This window comes from Copadichromis virginalis, linkage group LG7 (genome assembly GCF_057382275.1).
Source record: "Copadichromis virginalis isolate Kocher_CV1m ecotype Utaka linkage group LG7, C_Virginalis_male_GT1.1, whole genome shotgun sequence".
NCBI classification, from domain to species: Eukaryota; Metazoa; Chordata; class Actinopteri; order Cichliformes; family Cichlidae; genus Copadichromis; species Copadichromis virginalis.
Genome location: NC_140624.1, coordinates 49,329,986 through 49,347,237, shown reverse-complemented (window position 1 = coordinate 49,347,237; position 17,252 = coordinate 49,329,986). Strand labels below are relative to the sequence as shown.

At 43.4% G+C, this 17,252-nt stretch overlaps 1 protein-coding gene across 6 annotated transcripts in view; it reads right to left on the bottom strand.

Moving 5' to 3' along the window:
* Window positions 1–155: 155 nt before the first annotated feature.
* Window positions 156–17,252, bottom strand: part of sema4d (sema domain, immunoglobulin domain (Ig), transmembrane domain (TM) and short cytoplasmic domain, (semaphorin) 4D) — a 33,417-nt gene continuing 16,320 nt past the window's right edge. The window contains exons 2-19 of one of the 6 annotated variants that reach the window (XM_085463898.1): window positions 13,245–13,378; window positions 10,844–10,989; window positions 10,683–10,745; window positions 10,296–10,394; window positions 10,099–10,192; window positions 9,826–9,942; window positions 8,126–8,277; window positions 7,489–7,664; window positions 7,176–7,332; window positions 6,827–7,049; window positions 6,496–6,608; window positions 6,176–6,348; window positions 5,978–6,024; window positions 5,189–5,563; window positions 3,190–3,411; window positions 2,148–2,360; window positions 1,922–2,013; window positions 156–888 (exon numbers count right to left, since the gene is read on the bottom strand). In XM_085463898.1, the coding sequence (XP_085320024.1) occupies window positions 859–888; window positions 1,922–2,013; window positions 2,148–2,360; window positions 3,190–3,411; window positions 5,189–5,563; window positions 5,978–6,024; window positions 6,176–6,348; window positions 6,496–6,608; window positions 6,827–7,049; window positions 7,176–7,332; window positions 7,489–7,664; window positions 8,126–8,277; window positions 9,826–9,942; window positions 10,099–10,192; window positions 10,296–10,394; window positions 10,683–10,745; window positions 10,844–10,989; window positions 13,245–13,341 (2,589 nt within the window). In that variant the 5' untranslated portion in view covers window positions 13,342–13,378 and the 3' untranslated portion in view covers window positions 156–858. The other 5 variants (XM_085463901.1, XM_085463902.1, XM_085463899.1 and 2 more) reach the window with 5 other exon arrangements.

The window sequence follows — 17,252 nt, the reverse complement described above, 5'->3', positions numbered from 1 at the left end:
CGGTAAAACTTTTTTTTTTTTTTAAATTAGATTTCAGTAAAGGCATTAACTATACATGATTTTCAAAGAAAATTCTTGATTATATTTACCATCTGTTCACATGTAATTTAAACACTAGAATGTGTTAAACTTGAAGGCATCATGACGTAAGCGACAGCATTTAAACAGTTTATTTCTGCTACAGCGTCAAATATGTAGTCACAGTTTTAATGTGAAGAAAATAACAGATGAAAAGCAGTGAGTGTGACAAAAGTTTCCATACTTGGGCTGAACTGCATTTCTTTTAAGATAAATTTTGCATTTTGATGGCATGTTGTTAAAAGAGAGCTACAGGCCCGATTCCTGCCATCAAATCCTACGAATTGGGTTTTGGGCTCGATGATTAAAGACATTTTCACTCAAGATTATACAAATTCCAAGTAGCTATGATGGACTTGACAGAAGCTTCTGAAGCCAGCGAAGGTGCAAACATCTTAAAATGAATCTCACAATAAACATTTGACATGTTCCATCGCTTTAAAAATGCGAAACATTCCTTACAAGCACTGCTCTCAGGACGTTTGACAGAAATGTATTTTTGGTACAAAGGCAGCCCACGTGTTCTCAGATTGATGAGCTTCATCTCCTTGCAGAGTTTGGTCGGAGACTCCCACATTATCACTGCATATAGGTGACCCCAACCCCCCCCCAACTGCCCTCACCCCTGCAGGAGGCAGATTGTAAATGTGTTGCTTCATGGTCCCCCAAACTCCTATCTAAGAAGTGGCATTGTTGTTTTTTTGACAGTTTCAGTGTCAAAGGTGTGGTCCACCTGGATGGAGGACCATGTTCGCAACCAGATTCAGCCAAGTCAACTCTTCACAGAGCTCTGTGGTCATCACAGCTTTCCTAAAGCGGGAAAAAACACAGCTGTACTACGCAAGCAGTGCGATTTAATTACACAAGAGAAATGCTGGGAGTAGTACTGATGCATTTCAACAACTGCACATGCAGATGGGGAAATAATTGTTTGATCCCCTGCTCACGTCCAACGAAGGTAACAGTCTAAGTTTTATAGTAGTATAATTTTAATGGAGGCAGACTATTAACCAAAAACCCAGAAAAGACACATATATAATGTAAAAGAAGTATTTGATCCCCAATCAAATCATGACTTATTACTTGCCTCCAGTAAAATTAAACTGCCATAAAAATATGACACTTTCATTTATTTGTAAATGAGCAAACTTACAAATTAAGCAAGAGATCAAATAATTATTTCCCCCATTTTAAAGCCACGAGAAAAGTACTGAGTCATTGACTTTAAAATTCTGTAATAACCAATGCACTGCTTTTAATCAGGCGATACTTAAGTTAACCCATTCGTGACCTACAGGTATTGTTTTCTCTCTAGGAAGACAGACTGATATTAGTTAGATATTAGTCAAAAATGTCCAGTAAATTCAGCAACATCAAGAAATTTAGGAAATTTAGTTAAATGTCACAAGACTCACACGTGCCTGTATTGAAGGAGGAATCTCATTAGCAGCTTCTCTAAAAGGAACATAAGCTTTTAGTTACTCATGCAATTTACAAAATATGGTTAAAAGAACATGCGATTCGTACAACACCGTTAGATACATGACGTTAAAGGCATTTAAAGCTGTAGTCAGGTTAATGATTGGTGTATTTAAACAAGTGCACTTCAAAGCTTCAAAGCCCTTAAATCAGACCCTCATTTCGTTTGAACTAGCTCTTTCTTCGCATCCCTCGTTTCGTGTTATTGCTGCTATAAAAACCTGGACTTTGCACTTCTCCAGTACTCTTGACGAAAACAGCCTGGCAGCCTAAAGCTGAACATGCAGAGCAGGTTAAAACCGACGCACGTGACACAAACACAATCCAGGCGACTGACCGGAGAAGACAGCACACTCAGACCTACCCAGGCCTTTTCCCATCTCTTTAGCAGTTGCTCGTGCTCTGCGAGCGCACCTCTCCACTGGCTCAAATCTCGGGTTGGAATGTTCTCTTCATCTGTCGAACAACAACACGCTTTATGGAAATAAACCAGTGCAATTATCCATCTCTGCCAATGGAAACAGCCAGTCCAGAACACTCCCAATTCCATTCTGCATGCAGGACTATAGTCAATATTTTCCACCTGATACCTCCAATAGAGAGCCGGAGGTCAACTTCAGACACGTCATTTCCTGTGCTGGCCTCAGCAACACAGTTATACCGTGCGTCCTTGATCAGCGGCCCCTCTTGGAGCCAGCTGCTCACTAAAACCTCCCTCTGACCAAGCGGCCGACGGTACTCCTTTATGGGGGTGTCCAGACTGTGCCCGTTTACTAGCCAGTGAATGTGGACATCACTGGGACCTGTGGGACAGAATTGATGTTGACCTCTGATGTTTAAGGCACCACTGAGACATGCATGAAATACTTGCCTTTGGTTGGTCCACCTGTGGTCATCAATCAGTGAGCATGCATGCTGCCTGATCTCAGGTCTGATAGGCAAACATTTTCTAATTAGTATGTATCTGTCCTCTCTATGGAGCCCTTATCTTTTGAAAATACAACGGATGATGATAGTTTAAAAAAAAAGAAAGAAAGAAAAACAAACAAGGGTTGCAAACGTTTTACATTTTTATTTTGCCTCCCTACCAAGAACCACAGCCCCATTACGTCACCTAGTTTTATGTACATTGTCAAATTGTATTTTTTCCCCATATATACAAATATATTTACATTTGTTTACAGGCACAAAAATGATCTGGATAAAGAAAAGTGAACCCACTAAACTTTGTTTTGAGGAAAGATTCTTAATATCCTGGATAAGGAGGATCTGTCCGTCCGTCAGAGTGTGGTCACTGGACCCGATCACTGAGTTTTCCAGCTTAATGAATCCCAGCTTAATCTTTTTAAACATTCACGTTTGCTTTGTTTTTTTAATGAAATACTCTTAAAAATGGAGGTCAATCGTTCCCACAAACAGAAAAAAAAAGCAGGGAGGATCACTTGTTACACACAAACAGGAACTCTGACATGCTCGCACTCACTCCCAGTTAGCTGATGTTTGCCAACATGCGAGATGCAGGAGAGGAGAGTGAATGTGCGAGAGTGATGGGTTAAAAAGCGAAAGGAAGAAATTTCTGAAGGATTTAGATTCTGGGGTGTGAGCTCAGCCTACGTCACATGCACCACTCACCCAGGGCGAGGCAGAAGAGAAGGAAGGCCTCCTGCGCGTGAACCCCCCAGGCCTGGTCCTTCAGCAGGGGAGGCAATAGTCTCACTTCGGCCTCCCGAGCCTCCGCGTTATGGGGCTTCGTGGAGGAGGGAGAAGAGGAATGGGGAAAGGAGGAAGGGAGTGCAGAGGGAGTGCTACCTCCAGAAGAGGACAGGGAAGATGAAGTGGCGACAGGAGAGGAGGCTGTGAGAGGGAGTGACGGAAGAAAAAGTACTGAGGAAAAAACAAGAAATTCAAACAGGGGCTGGCATGCAAACAGACAAAGGGATGACGAATGAATGGCCTAAAAAGTTCAAATCAGCTGCAATAAATTTAAAAAAAAAAAAAAAAAAAAGTAAAAACAACAAGGATGAAGATCACAACTAGTTAGACAAAATGTTACCACAGATGTGACTCATTATAAATAATAATTCTCTGAAAATTGTCTAAAACTGAAGGCTTTATAAAATTACAATTAAAAAAATAACTTCTGATGTTGCCCCCCTTTTTTGTTAATCATGTCACACTGTACATTTTTACATTATTAACAGACCACATATGGAAAGATCTCCGACAAGGGTTAATACACAGGACGACCAGAGTTGTATCTGTGTGGGGAATGTCGATTTCACAGGAAGGAAAATAATAATAATACTAATAAAACACGAGAGTCTGCACGCAGGAAACACAGTGGTACAAACAGTTTGACTCCTTCTCTTACTGCCAGTTCACTGGGAGAGATTAACGCCCACATGCTCCGGGTGGTGACGCTGTGCTAACCTAGGCTACAATATACTGAGCAACTCTTCCCTGAGAAATCAATGTAATACTGAAGCATTCACTGTGTAATGAAGTATTCACTGCTTTAAAAAAAAAAAAAAAAAAAAAAAAAAGTAAAGAGATGCAAATGCTTCAAATGCCCCCCCCCCCTCCCCCCTCCCCCTCAGGCTGTATAGAAATGTGACTGCACTTTGGAAAGCATCACAGTAACTTACCAATTTGGTAAACAATGTTTCCAATTTGGAATGTTTAAAAAGAAAATTGACAAAAATTCAAAAAAAGTAATAGCTTTTCTTGCTGGGCTAAGCTGAAGGAGCTGCAGCTTCCTTGAATACAGTTGTTTTTTTGCTTCTTTTTTTGCTTCACCATCACCATTAGCCCTAAAATCAAACAGCGGGAGTTAAAACTCTACAACCGAGCGGGAATGCCCGATCTGGGCCTCGGGATTCTCATGCCTTACAAAAATGTTGTGCCCTGGACAGAAGCTGCAAATGCAGAAAAAGCGCGGCCCCCTGCGCTCTCTGTGCCGAGAGGAGGGATCAAGTCTCTTGTGGCTAGCGTTAAGCTTCTGCATCTGCATCTGCATACTGAATGTCCTGAGATCCACAGTCCACATCAAAAGGTTTCTCCTTGGAGGGGCTTTCCTCTCCGAAACTGAGAGAGGGGACGCGACCGTTCCCGCACTCCGGCTCAGTTTCGTACCCCGTGTCACGGAGTGCCCGGAGGTTTTGAGTGGTTTGGCTGCCGTTCTGGGTCGGCTGCTCGGCCATGTTAATTTTCTCGATCGCAGAGGTTTCTATTAAACCTGCCTCACAGGCCCTGTACTCGGTCTGATGGGCGCTCTTGTGGCTGCCAAGTAGAGTGGCCCGCAGCCTCAAGCAGGGAGCTGGAAGGTACTGCATGTAGCAGTTGTACACCAGCGCAGCCATGAAGAGGAGGAAAAACAGGAGGAAGAGGAAGAGGAGGGCAGCGGTGTTGTTGTGCTGCAAATACTCTGCCGAGGGGTCCCGACTGTCAGGATGGGGGCCTTTGGAATTAGTGGGAAGAAGATTTACCTTTGGCTGGAGCTTGACTGTGCTGCTGGGGGGCGGGGTTAGTGACGCGTCGCTTTGGGGAGGGGAGGGTGGTAGGACTGTTGCTGCTGTGAAGCTGGGAGGGGCAAGGGCTGAAGTTAGTGCGGCTTTCTCCGTCTCTACTTTACCTTCAGCTGCACCCGTGGTAGCTGCATCGTGGCCACCAAGGGTGGTGGTGACGACATGCCCCGCCTGGTGCGGCGGTCTGGGCAGAAGATCCAGAGTCAGGGTGTATCCGGCCAGCAGGCGGCTGAAGTTCCTGCCAGCAGCGGGAGACCACTCCACGGACCAGCACTCATAGTACCCTTGGTCCTCTGGAGCCACGCTGTAAATGAGGAGCCCGTTTTCGGCTATGAGGTGGAAGCGAGAGGCCTCGGTGAGAACCGAGTCGTTAGATTTCCACATCACCTGGGCCAGGTTGGAATGTACCAGGCACGGCAGCTCGGCAGAGCTCCCCAGTTTCACCGCCACATGCCTGTAGTCCTTCCGAAACAGAACTGGCACTAAAAATAAGCAAACAAAAGAGACAATTGTGAGTTTTAGATACTGTCTGGTCTAATGGGGACAATTCCCAACACGAGGTACAAGTACCCACACACTGCAGTAGGCAAGAAGTGTAAATAAACTGGGTGGACCTGAACAGGTTTCAGCAGAAAAGTTAACAGTTAACTAAGAGTAATGGATAAGCTGTAAAAAAAACAGCAGCCAAAGGGAATTTGCAAATGATGAAAACCGATAAGTAACGACCAACAACAAAATGAATGTTTGACATGGCATGCAAAAGTTATGGCTGACTTACGGTCACAATCTCTTCATCTATGCATAACTTCATCTGAGTCACAGTTTAAATCACACAGCATTGTCCACTTTATAAAACTGAAGCCTGTATATGGGTGTGTGAGCGTGTTGAGGCCTACCTGAAGGACACATGTTTGCATCACCTTTCATGCTCTGGATCAGCCCCCTGCAAGACATGCATTGTTTTTATGAGTCAAAAAATACACATGCACAGTGCAATAACTGCACAAAGACTGTAAAGCAGGTCAAGCTGGAGGACGAATCAGTGCACGTGTGTTTTTAGCTTTGTTTTAGTGGCATTAAGAGTGACAGATTACCTGAGTGTTTGGCTGGCAGTGTCAAAGATGTTGACACATGTGGCAGTCTTCGGGTGCCAGGCGCAGTAGGGGTCTCGTGCCAGGATGCAATCCACACACGATGAATACCTGCCACAGAAAGCTGTAGGAGACTGGACTACACCCAGGTCTGACCCAGCATACAGGCACTGTGTCTGTGGAAACGCACATGAACCACAAAGTTAATCGCATATTTATCCAAGTGACTTATAAAAATGAGCCAACGTGATCCATATTTCACATTTTCTTGGTTTCGTTCTTTACTCATCTCCTAAAACTCATTGACAATAAAATAAATTGACCTCTGAGGACAGCAGCAGGTTTTTGATGGGTTCAGCGTTCTTCAGGAGCTGGATCTCCTCCACAATATGAACCTCATCTTCAACCAGCACCGACTTGTGCAGGACACCCTTATCTAGAAATGAGAATAATAAAAATGTCAGTTATTCTGCAAAGGTAATCGCAGGAAAACTGGACTCTTTAATACATTTATCTGCAAGTTTGTGGCGAGTCGTGGCTTTCTCACTGCACAGACATTCAAAGTTGACTGACTCAGATTTGCATATTTGCCTGATAAACTTCACAAGGAAGTGCTTGTAACGGCTTCATTTTCATTTCATCTTAACTGATCACCTGTTCCAGTGAAGATGACGTCATAAGTAATTTTGTCAAGTGCTTGGACCCTCTCCACGACAATCTGGGTGTAATTGACGTCTTTGGTGATGAGGCGGGGCCTGTTGTGGATGGGCAGGATGGGATCCTCCAGCAGGGGGTGGTCCTTAACAAACTGAAGGGTTTTGTCGGGCAAGTGGAGCGAGTTGTTCATGTTCTGCAGTCGCATCTGGTTGTTAATACACTGGTGTGGAAGACAAATAGCGATGATGTTAGTAATCAACTTCATATGACCAACGCATCCTCTTTTAATTAACATGATTACTATATTGAGTAGATCACATCTTGATTACTCATGGCATCTACTTACAGCTCCAGGACGTGGAGTAGGAGTAATGCCGTTGTACCGTACCCACTTTGTGTGGGACTGCTCCACCGTGGCCTTCTGCATGTACTTGCCCTTGGAGAAGACGTCTTCCACATCCTTGATCTCGTAGGCACACACGGCTGACAAACCCACGTTACCCCTAGGTGCATATGTCAGGAAGAGACAAGGAGAAGAGTGAAAATGAGGCAAGGGAGTGAGTTTCGAGTTCTGCATTAGGCTGGATGTGAATCCTGCTCTTTGCTTGCTTGTTTAACGCTCCCGACCCAAACCAATTCCAAACCTTGAAATCACTGACCACTGAGAGGTGAAGACTCCGTAGATGACCGTGTTTTTGCGGTCTGTCCCCTTCAGGATGAAAACGTCATGAACCACGTTGAAAACGAAGTTGAGCTCAGGCATGGAGCACACCAGCTTGGCTTTCAGAAAGGACGTCCACTTTTTCTGCAGAGTGCGCTGCCCTCCAAGGTCGCCCTGTCGTGACAATATTGGAGATATTTAGCAGTGAGGGATGAGAGGGCAGCTGGAGCAGAGAAAGAATTTCCACTTTTCCTAACATTCCTTTACATTTTCAAAGCAGTAAAACTTGAAATGAATAGTACAAAAAGAACTATCCTGTTTGTTATACTACTAACTTTGAAACATTACAATACGCTGTTATGATGTATGTTGCAAGTTAAGTGCTTGCACTGGAACAGTGTTTTATATTGTCCACGTGCCATGGGTCTCTGCATGTGCATGCTCCAATTATGAGCTAAGGTTAAATTTTAAAAAAAAAAAAAAGGCAAAGGGAACTGGAAGGAGGAAGAAAAAAAGGAGAAAAAAAGACTTGCACAAACATACATACGCAAACATGCAGGACACAGGAAATAGTGGCTAAAGATGGATGGATTGATAGCGCTGGTATGTGCAGATGGCGCACAACGTGTACTGACCTTACAGACACGCGCCACCCTGGGGATGAACAGCTTGCCAAAGAATTCGTATTCCACCGACACCTCGGTGAAGAAAAAGTAGATTTTGTCGTCCTCGCCATCTGCTCCATTTTCCCCTTCTCTGATCACGTCGGCGAAAACGAAACTGGGTTCTGGGAGGAAAGCAGAGAAAGGTATTGGTAAGAAAAAAAAAATCCTGGAGGCCACCAGTGCTACCCCTCAACCTCCTAGTAAATTTTGTAAATTTTGAAAATACTAGGTCATTTTCAGCAAACCTGACCTCTGACGTTGAGGTCCAGGTCACTGAGATTTTAATTCATCCAAGATTTAGATACTCGATGCATCAATGCTATCAATTTCAAAATCCTATATCACTTTGTTCTCGAGTTCTGGATGGCATTTCCTCTGCCTCCAGAGGCAATTTTTAACCAGCAGCATATGTCCTTCAATGCACATCCATAAACAAATATCTGGGACTGCTTCCATTCGTGCAATATCTCTAAAATTAGAAATATCCTGTCTCAGAGTGACGCTGAAAACCTAGTTCAGGCATTAATTACTTTAAGGCCTCCTTTTAAAAGGGAGTTTTTCCTTCCCACTGTCACCAAAGTGCTTGCTCATAGGGGATCATATGATTGTTGAGGGTTTTTCTCTGTATGGATTATTGTAGTGCCTACCTGACAATATAAAGCACCTTGAGGCAACTGATTTTGTGATTTGGTGCAGTATAAATAAAACTGAATTGAACTGAGTTATCACATTCACAAACCTGGGTGTCCTGCCTGGCGGAGTGACGACAATACCCCATCAGCCTTTTACGGCCAAGGGGTAAAAACTTTAGACTGCTCCCTTATTTCCCAGGGGGTTGGCACAGTGGATGGATGTCCGATTCTGCGCAGGGTTTATGCCGCATAACCTCCCTGATGCAACCCTCCCACTTACTTGTGACCCCCTGAGACTGTGTCTCCTCCCAGAATCAAACTGGGATTTTTCACAAGTAGGGTGATATGGTACTGTAAAAAGTCTCACTGTATTCCTAAAGGTGGGATTAAGAGTCCTAAACTTTGATTAAATAAGTATGTGACACATTTAAATCTGGCACACAGGATGGAGATAATTTGGGGGATCTCCCTCTGGTGACGTGTAATGCTGTGTTCATATCAGCAACAATATCATAAAAGAGCCAAGGCCAGCTGTGTCACTCTTCATCATCATCTTTGAGCGTGTGTGTGTGTGTGTGTGTGTGTGTGTGTGTGTGTGTGTGTGTGTGTGTGTGTGTGTGTGTGTGTGTGTGTGTGTGTTTGCGTGTTAACATGGGAGCATGACAGGTTGATACTTCACTGGTTTCAGGCCTACTCAGCTTTGATCTGTCACACAGTCACAAATTGGTAGCCGTGTAGTTAAAAGCACTGCTGTGTTTTCTACACGGCCTCTAATTAACAAGAGGAAGGAGGTTTTTTTTTTTCTTGGTGTTGTAGTCGATGTATTTTGCCAACCAACAAAATACATATGTGAAAGTGATGCTGCAACAACAGGTCAATAAACTGCAGCAAAGAAGGGATTAGATCAATCCAGATCCATTAACATGAGTCAGTGGCACTCGGGGGACATTTCTACAAGATGTTTTCTCAACCTTCAAAACACATTTTTAAAAGCTATTCTCCCAACAGCCTGACAATCGTTTAGTTCATTCAACTCACCATTAAGCCATGATGTGGAGTACTCTGTCCTCAGCAGAGACTGGGTTGGGGAGTATCTGGATATAATCGGTTCACTGCCTAAGAAATTATAAGCTGTCCCCGAGTACAGCACTCCATCTGATAGGAAAACAGAGAATAAAACATCAGAAAATTATTTTCCTTCTCTAAAAAAAACAAAACAAAACAAAGGGGATTGTTATGAATTTCACTGCAGCCATAACCAAAATAAGCACTTTATGAAATGAGATGAGAGAAGAGCTGGCCTCAACTCACCAGCCATGACAGTAGTAAAGCTTTGCGAGGGGTCAAAGGAGCACTTCCCTCTGCCGTCCTCGGGTTTACCGTGAAGTGAGAAGTTGCCAAAGTACTGAAAGAGAAGATTACTTATGAGATGAGGCGGCGGTGTTAATAAGTGAGTTTAAACAGTGAAGTACGGCGTCTGGGTAAAGAGCGGTTGAAAATTAACCTACCAAGTAATCACACTGAGGCTGAAAGGCGTGTGTGCCGCAGACATACAGCTGCGTGTCATCTACTGCTTGGAGCACTCGAATGTAGTTTAGACACTCCCTCTGAAAGAAGAGGGAACAAAACAAAAGGAGAATTATGACCTTGTGGTTACAGTTCGCCCGTCTAGAGTTAATGTTAGACATTTTCAAAATTAAATTACATAACTTCAGTTATTTAATTTTGTCTTTCAGAAATTTGTCTTTTTCTTTGTCATCAGAGTATACATTTTTGAACCGTCACCAAACCAGTGTTTTGGGAGGTCACACTGATCTTCGGTTGCCAAATTCTAATCAGACGGACAGAGCAGCATCCATGCATGCATCCCAGCATGTAAGAGCTGTTAAACTAACCTCTTTTGATTTTCCTTTCAGCGTGCACATATTCATAGATTTTTCTGTAACTGGCCACGGAACCTTAAACAAACAGGAATAAAGTAAAAAAATATTATAATCCAGATTATTTAAAACATCCCTCCACATGCATTACCATGAATCGTTTAAGATTTAACTACCTTCTTGTTTCTGACGCTCACATTCTTCTTGCTGAGCTCAAAGATGGCCTCCCTTGCTCCCACATACAGCGCATCCCTTTCTTCACTCAGCAGTAATGTGGAGTAGTTGAAGATGCCCGGCTCTGAAAACTCCATCAGATCTAAATCTAGCAGAAAAAAAAAATCATCATAAACCATTTTTTTACTCAATAACATCTGTATTTAACTGTAGTCAGAATTTAATTTACAGCTGATATGGCTGATATGTTGAAATGAGCATCTGTACAGTAGAACTAGCTGCTTTGAGATATGGACCCACGCGCAGGCAAATAAATATTAACCAAGCCACAACAGTTTCAGCTTTCACATTCAGTCACAAGGGACAAAGTGCTAATACCCACTGTACACTGCTGTTTAAATTAGTGACTAGTAGGTGAACACGGTCGAACATTAAGTAGCTGAAGAGCGAGACGTTTCTTTGAAGGTGGAGCTAAACGGAGATCAAATGGACTTTTACTCATCGTGGACCCAGACACACGACTTTAGGTACATTGTTGCTGGACATTATCATTCTCTAAAACTGTCAGCGTTGTGTTTATGGTGTTTCTGTGGCCAAAAACACTTAAAAACAGCTTAAAGTTTCACTGCAATAAGCTCCTTATTTTGATTCTTGGGCTCTACTACAGTAGCTTTGCATGACTCACAGTGCAAACTAATCTTCGTTCAGTTTAAACTGTATTAGTGGAGCCTTTCAGTTCATCAACTATCTGAAACAAGTCGCTTTAAGCTTCTCCTTCTTTAGGCCAATTTTCTTCTGATTGGCTGCCCAATTAGAACAGCATGTGGCTGGCACTGCTGTGCTCACAACCAGAACTGGTCATATTAAGCACAGATGAGATCCAAGAGAATAAAATCCTATGTGAAACCAAGCATTCATGAAGCAGTAAGTGAATAAAGCTCACTACATTTTTTACTTTATTTTATGATTCCCAAAATTTTAGAACTAGGCCAGGTCGCACACCCAGGCTTGTGTAGCTGTACTGAGCGAGGTTGTTTTCTCCCCGTCCTAATAGCTGAGAGGTTTGCTGGATGAGGACCTGGAACAAAACAGTGCGCTGTCTATTTGCAGTTTATGCATCAGAAGGTGTTCAATAAACCAAACGTTTCAGACCCGGTTTTGAGAGATACTCGAAACCGTGTGAAACTAAGGTGAAACTAAGATAACAAATACTGGAAACATTGGAAAGTCCGGTTGCTCTTTATTGCGTCATTGGCTGTTTTTGTGCACAGCTGTGCATTCTTTAGCCAGCTGAGTGAAACTAGGTTTGCAGGAATAATCGGGAATTATATGCATCCACACACACAGGAGAATAAGGCAACACACTTTAATACACTTTAAAGGGACTCAAGTGTACACATGTAAGCAGGAACATTAACCAATGACAGATAATGAGGCCAGCAGAACACTATTTTCTGTGCTGTAACCGACCAAGTTGCATCAGTTCAGTCAGCAACGACAAGTGAGGCTAACGAAAGGTTTTAAAAAGGATGAAAGGAAGGATCCATGGATGTATGTATGGGCATTCTAGCTGGAGATACTGGCAAGACAAGTCCCTTGTATCTTGAAAAAAGGCCAAAACAAAAAGGGAAGTCAAATTTTCTGTTACAGAGTCATCAGGACACATCAGCGTTTACAGTGTGGTCAAAAAGGCCCCAGACCACCTCGTAAGCAATTTTTGTGATCGCATTACAGTGCATCCCTACAGCTGCTTAGCACTTATAATCACATCTTAGAGTCACACCTTTGTGCATCTCTGGGTACTCTGCATTAACATTATATAAATGAAAACTCTCATTACACTTTGCGTTGTGATTGATGGGAAAACCTGGGGGGAAGAGTTTGTGTTTGGATGGTTGTGCCAGGTGCAAGTGGGCTCATGTTGCAGGTGCCAGGTCATAAACACTGCCACCATGAAAGCAAATACCCTCACTGACTGACTGAAACAGTGACTGTGACCCAGCGAATTGAGAAACATGGTTAAAGGGTGAGCCGCGCTTGTTCTCTTGCAGAGACAGAGTTACTTGAAGCTATTTCTGTAAACGGCAGCTTGCAAACAGCTTCTGCCTGACACACACACACACACACACAAAAAGGGATCCAACTTGAGGGTCTGTGGTGAGGTTGTCTCAAGGTAAAATTAGGCGACAGATGTTGACGTCTTTGCTTCACAGTAGATTGCTAAGTTATAACAGAGCTGTGATATATTAGAAAGTAATACAGAGAGTGCAGTTTGAGTTCACCAAGCACTGAAGTGAATGATCTTTATCACGTATTCGTGTTTCAGACTAACAAGCATTACATTCTTACATTCTCTGATTCTATCATAATAACCAGCCAGCGGCATGTTATTTCACGCCTTACCTTGATGTCTCCAGGAAGTGCGAGGCACACCGTGGGGCCCGTGTGTGGAAACCTCCAGGAGCAGCCCCAGAAACACCCCCAGCACGCCAAAGCCCATATTAGATTCTGATAACTTTGGAACTGTGAAGTTTCCTCTGCAGGGACACACAAAGACAGCGAGTAAAGCCACGCGCAAAAACCCGTTCTGACAAAGCATTTCATCACATGCCACAGACAGATCGTATCAAGCGGCACAGATGCTAAAAGGGAACAGGTGTCAACTCTAGTTCCCTCCCGCTAAGCTATCAGGGTTCATCCTCACACACAACACAAGCACACAAACAAATCAGAAATCAAAAATCAACTTTGACAAAATGATTCGATCACTTGTTGGCAAATAGTTGCAGCACTTGAAAGACTTTTTTGTGCGGTTAAATAAAGAAGAACAACAAATGTGAAGTTGAATGAGCTATCAGAGGAGTCAGTGAGGAGGAGACAGAATGAAGAGGCTGCACACGATCTAATATGACTTACAGTAACAGAAAAGTTTGTTGTTGTTGTTTTAAAAATAAGCACAAAACCACAGACACACACACCCTATCCGGAAGATTAAGGAAGAATGCAGTGTGTGATTTGGTGTGAATTACAGTTTGACATTTTCATTTGTTGTTGTGCGCAGACGGACGTGCCATCCTGCACCGCGTTATTGTTGAAGACTCAGACAGGTGTATCCGCTTGCCTCGGGCGATGATGATGATGATGAGGAGGATGATGACAATGACCAGACTGATGACAGCATTCCTGGCAGCTACCAGCTCTTATCAGATCCGGATGTTCTTTTCCATTTGTCAATTTGGAGATCGCTGTGATCAGTCTTCCTCCTAACAGCTCAGGCCTGCTGCTTTCACCTCAGGATGAGCCTGATAAAGCCTCCATTAAGCTGCTCTGTGTGCCATTTACGTAAATGTAAACGTTTCCAGGCCTGTCTCAGGTGGCTGACACTGTCACATGAAATAAACCCAAACAAATCATATTTTTGTGTGCAGCTCTGAGCTTTGAAAGTCACACATTGCCGCCGCTTCTCTTCCTTGAAATGCTGTGTCATGTTAGCATAACGAATAATACTCTGGTGTGTTCAGTCTTTTTGTTGGGATTCTTCCTTCAAATCTGAAATGGTTAATATCCTACAGTTCAACAAACCCACATTTCAAAGTTGGCAGTTTTAGGTCAGCAGCAAAGCTGGGGTAAAAAAGCAAAGCTTTAAAGCTTAAGTAAAATATTAAAATAAATCTCTAAATCTGTTCTCAATCCTGCTTGTAAAACACGCAGCGATTGCCAAATTTACTGCTCTGCAGGGGACAAAACGGAAAAAAAAAATGCAAGATTTGAGGTCAATATTATGACTGCCAACCAAACTCTTTCTGACATGAACGGAAGCTGGTTTACCTGATTTTATTTTATAAATATTAACACGGAAACAACATTACCTCTCAAAGTGATTAACGGACATAATGCAATTGCAAAGCTCAAGCACCGGAGCCCTGTTGGCGGATGGGCGCGTGCAACTCGCTGGTACCCTGCTTTGTCTCACTCATTTAACCCTTCTTTTACATAATTGGAGCAGACTGCTTACTGAGGCCTGCATTCCCTGTGTTATGTTCAACTAAAGCCAGTATTGTTGTAGTAAACAGGAAGCAGGTGGGTCAGGTGCTTTGCACAGTCGTCTCCTACGGAAGCGTATTGATCACAAAGCCGGTTTTTCTGGTTTGCACAACGGCACGATGAATGAAGTGGAAGCACCCATACAACACCGCAACAAACAAACCAAAACCAAAATAAAAAAAACGGGTGGAGTAGTCACGCATGGAATGCGATTAAGGGTTATCAGATGTCTCGTAAGATAAGGATTAAATTTCAGGTGAATACCCACAAGGCGCCACTTTGAGCAAAATGTGCATAAATGTTTTATTGGGTCGTTTGTCCTCATTTTAGACCTTTTAATTAAAATGATAGAACATCGTTTAAGCTCAAAGAACAGATAAATCACTGTCAACTACCTTTTAATGACCTACAAGCACCATTATGTCACATTCAACTCAAATATAGGTTAGTAATTAGTTATTCGGGGGAGGGGGTGATGCATCATACAGCAGCACATACAGCCAATCAATGGAGCCCACCCCCAGCTGCAGAAAAAGAGGCAGGATAATAACTGATTATTGATTTGGTTTTAAATGAGAACAAATGGCCCCAGAGGCCATGGCCCTCTTAATAATAGGTCCCCCCCCCCTTTTTTTTTCGGGGGGGGGGGGAAGGTTTTCACCAACCTAATCTGGCAAAGATGGAATTCCATCCCGGCTTCAGGCATAGCCATGGACTCCACTCTGCTAAAGAGGGGGTCAAATACACAAGGACCTATTGTTTACTGAAGATGAGAGTAGCCTCCACTCTACTCCCACTCCACCACCCCCATCACATCCACATCATCACTGCAGAGCAGCCAACAATGAACAGTGAGAGAGAGAGACATCACTTCTCCCTCTCATCCCGGTCTTCTACAGCCTTGCCAATGTCTAAATGCCAGGGCAGCTTACCCACGAGGAAAGCCCAGAGCCAAACTAGTGTTTTCAAAGATCACACAAGCTCAGGAGCTCTGGATGCATCCCATTAAGATAACACAAACTGCTGGATGAGCGCAGCTGAGACTGTCTATGTTCGACCAAAAAGGACGGACATAACAACAGTGTGAAAGGACGAGATAACAATGCTTAATCTGTGCTGAAGACCCCAGGCACGCTGAATTTTTGGTTTTTGTGCCTTTGAAAGATATCCTCTCATACCAAATTCCATAAATGAAAGCCTCCAAATACGTTTAATGCTCCATCTGTGCATTCCCGATGCCGCCCATCACTATTCCGAGTCAAAGGCAAAGTTTAAGCTTCAAAACCCTCTGAGAGTCAGTGTTACAGTAGCAGAAAGCGCATACTGGCAGCTACTCTCTCCTGCTTTGAGATTTAGAGGAGTGGCCATACTGGCCGGGGATATTTAAGACTGTTACCATGCTGGCAAGTCTCTTTGAGGCCTTTGTGTTCCCCTCTCAGCTCCTTTGGCTGGGCAGGGAGGTTGACACCTGCTTGGGGCCTTGGGGTTCCCAGCACTGTGCTGTTAAATGGGCACTAATATTGGCAGGCGGCCCACTGAGAACAGAGAGGCAGAAACAGAAGCTGAGCATATCTGCAGTGTGAACTTTGAATGTCTGAGCAAAAGTAAAAGGAGAAGAAATAACAAATTCAAGTCAGTTTAAATGAAAGTAAAACGTATGTTTGCACTTCTTTTAAAGGACCAAAGATGTGTAATCTTATTTAGCTGATTTATTCCGTTTCTTATTTTGCTTAACCCAATCACTTGAGGAAAACAAGCTGCAAGTTTTTGTTTTTTAATTTGTGTGTTTAAAGTGAACATTTTTAAAAACTGCAGTTCCTCAAAGAGCCACTCGAACACTGCTGCAGTAGTGAGTCAATCTCTATACACTCCAATGTTAAAGTAGTCAACATTTTTTGTCTGTAGAGCAACTTTTTGCATTGACAAAAAGTAATGCATGTAGACGTCCGCTATCAATGGGTATGTTAACAGAAGAAATTTTTTTTACTGCCATAGTTTTGTGAGTTACTCACTCAGTGATTGTGAGCGATAGATTCTGTTGTGATCCGTGTCTGAGGTGGAGCTGAGTCAGCAAAGACCCCGACTCATCCTTCGTGATCGATTTGGAAGAACAGGCTGACATCTAACTCTCTAATGAAACGGTAGGCCGACTTGTCACGTAGCCACACATGGCAGCTTTGCCACTTGCCGCTTCATTTCCAATGCAGAGAGTGCAGACAAGAGGCTCCGCATCCTGTGAGCAGAGAGTGGGGCAAAGATTCAGAGCGCAGTCGAGGGTGACGTGAGGGAATTGGACATTCAGTGCCTGCCAACAGCTCCAACTCCTCACTTCTTTTTCCCCTCTTTGCTGGATCTATTTCCATGCAC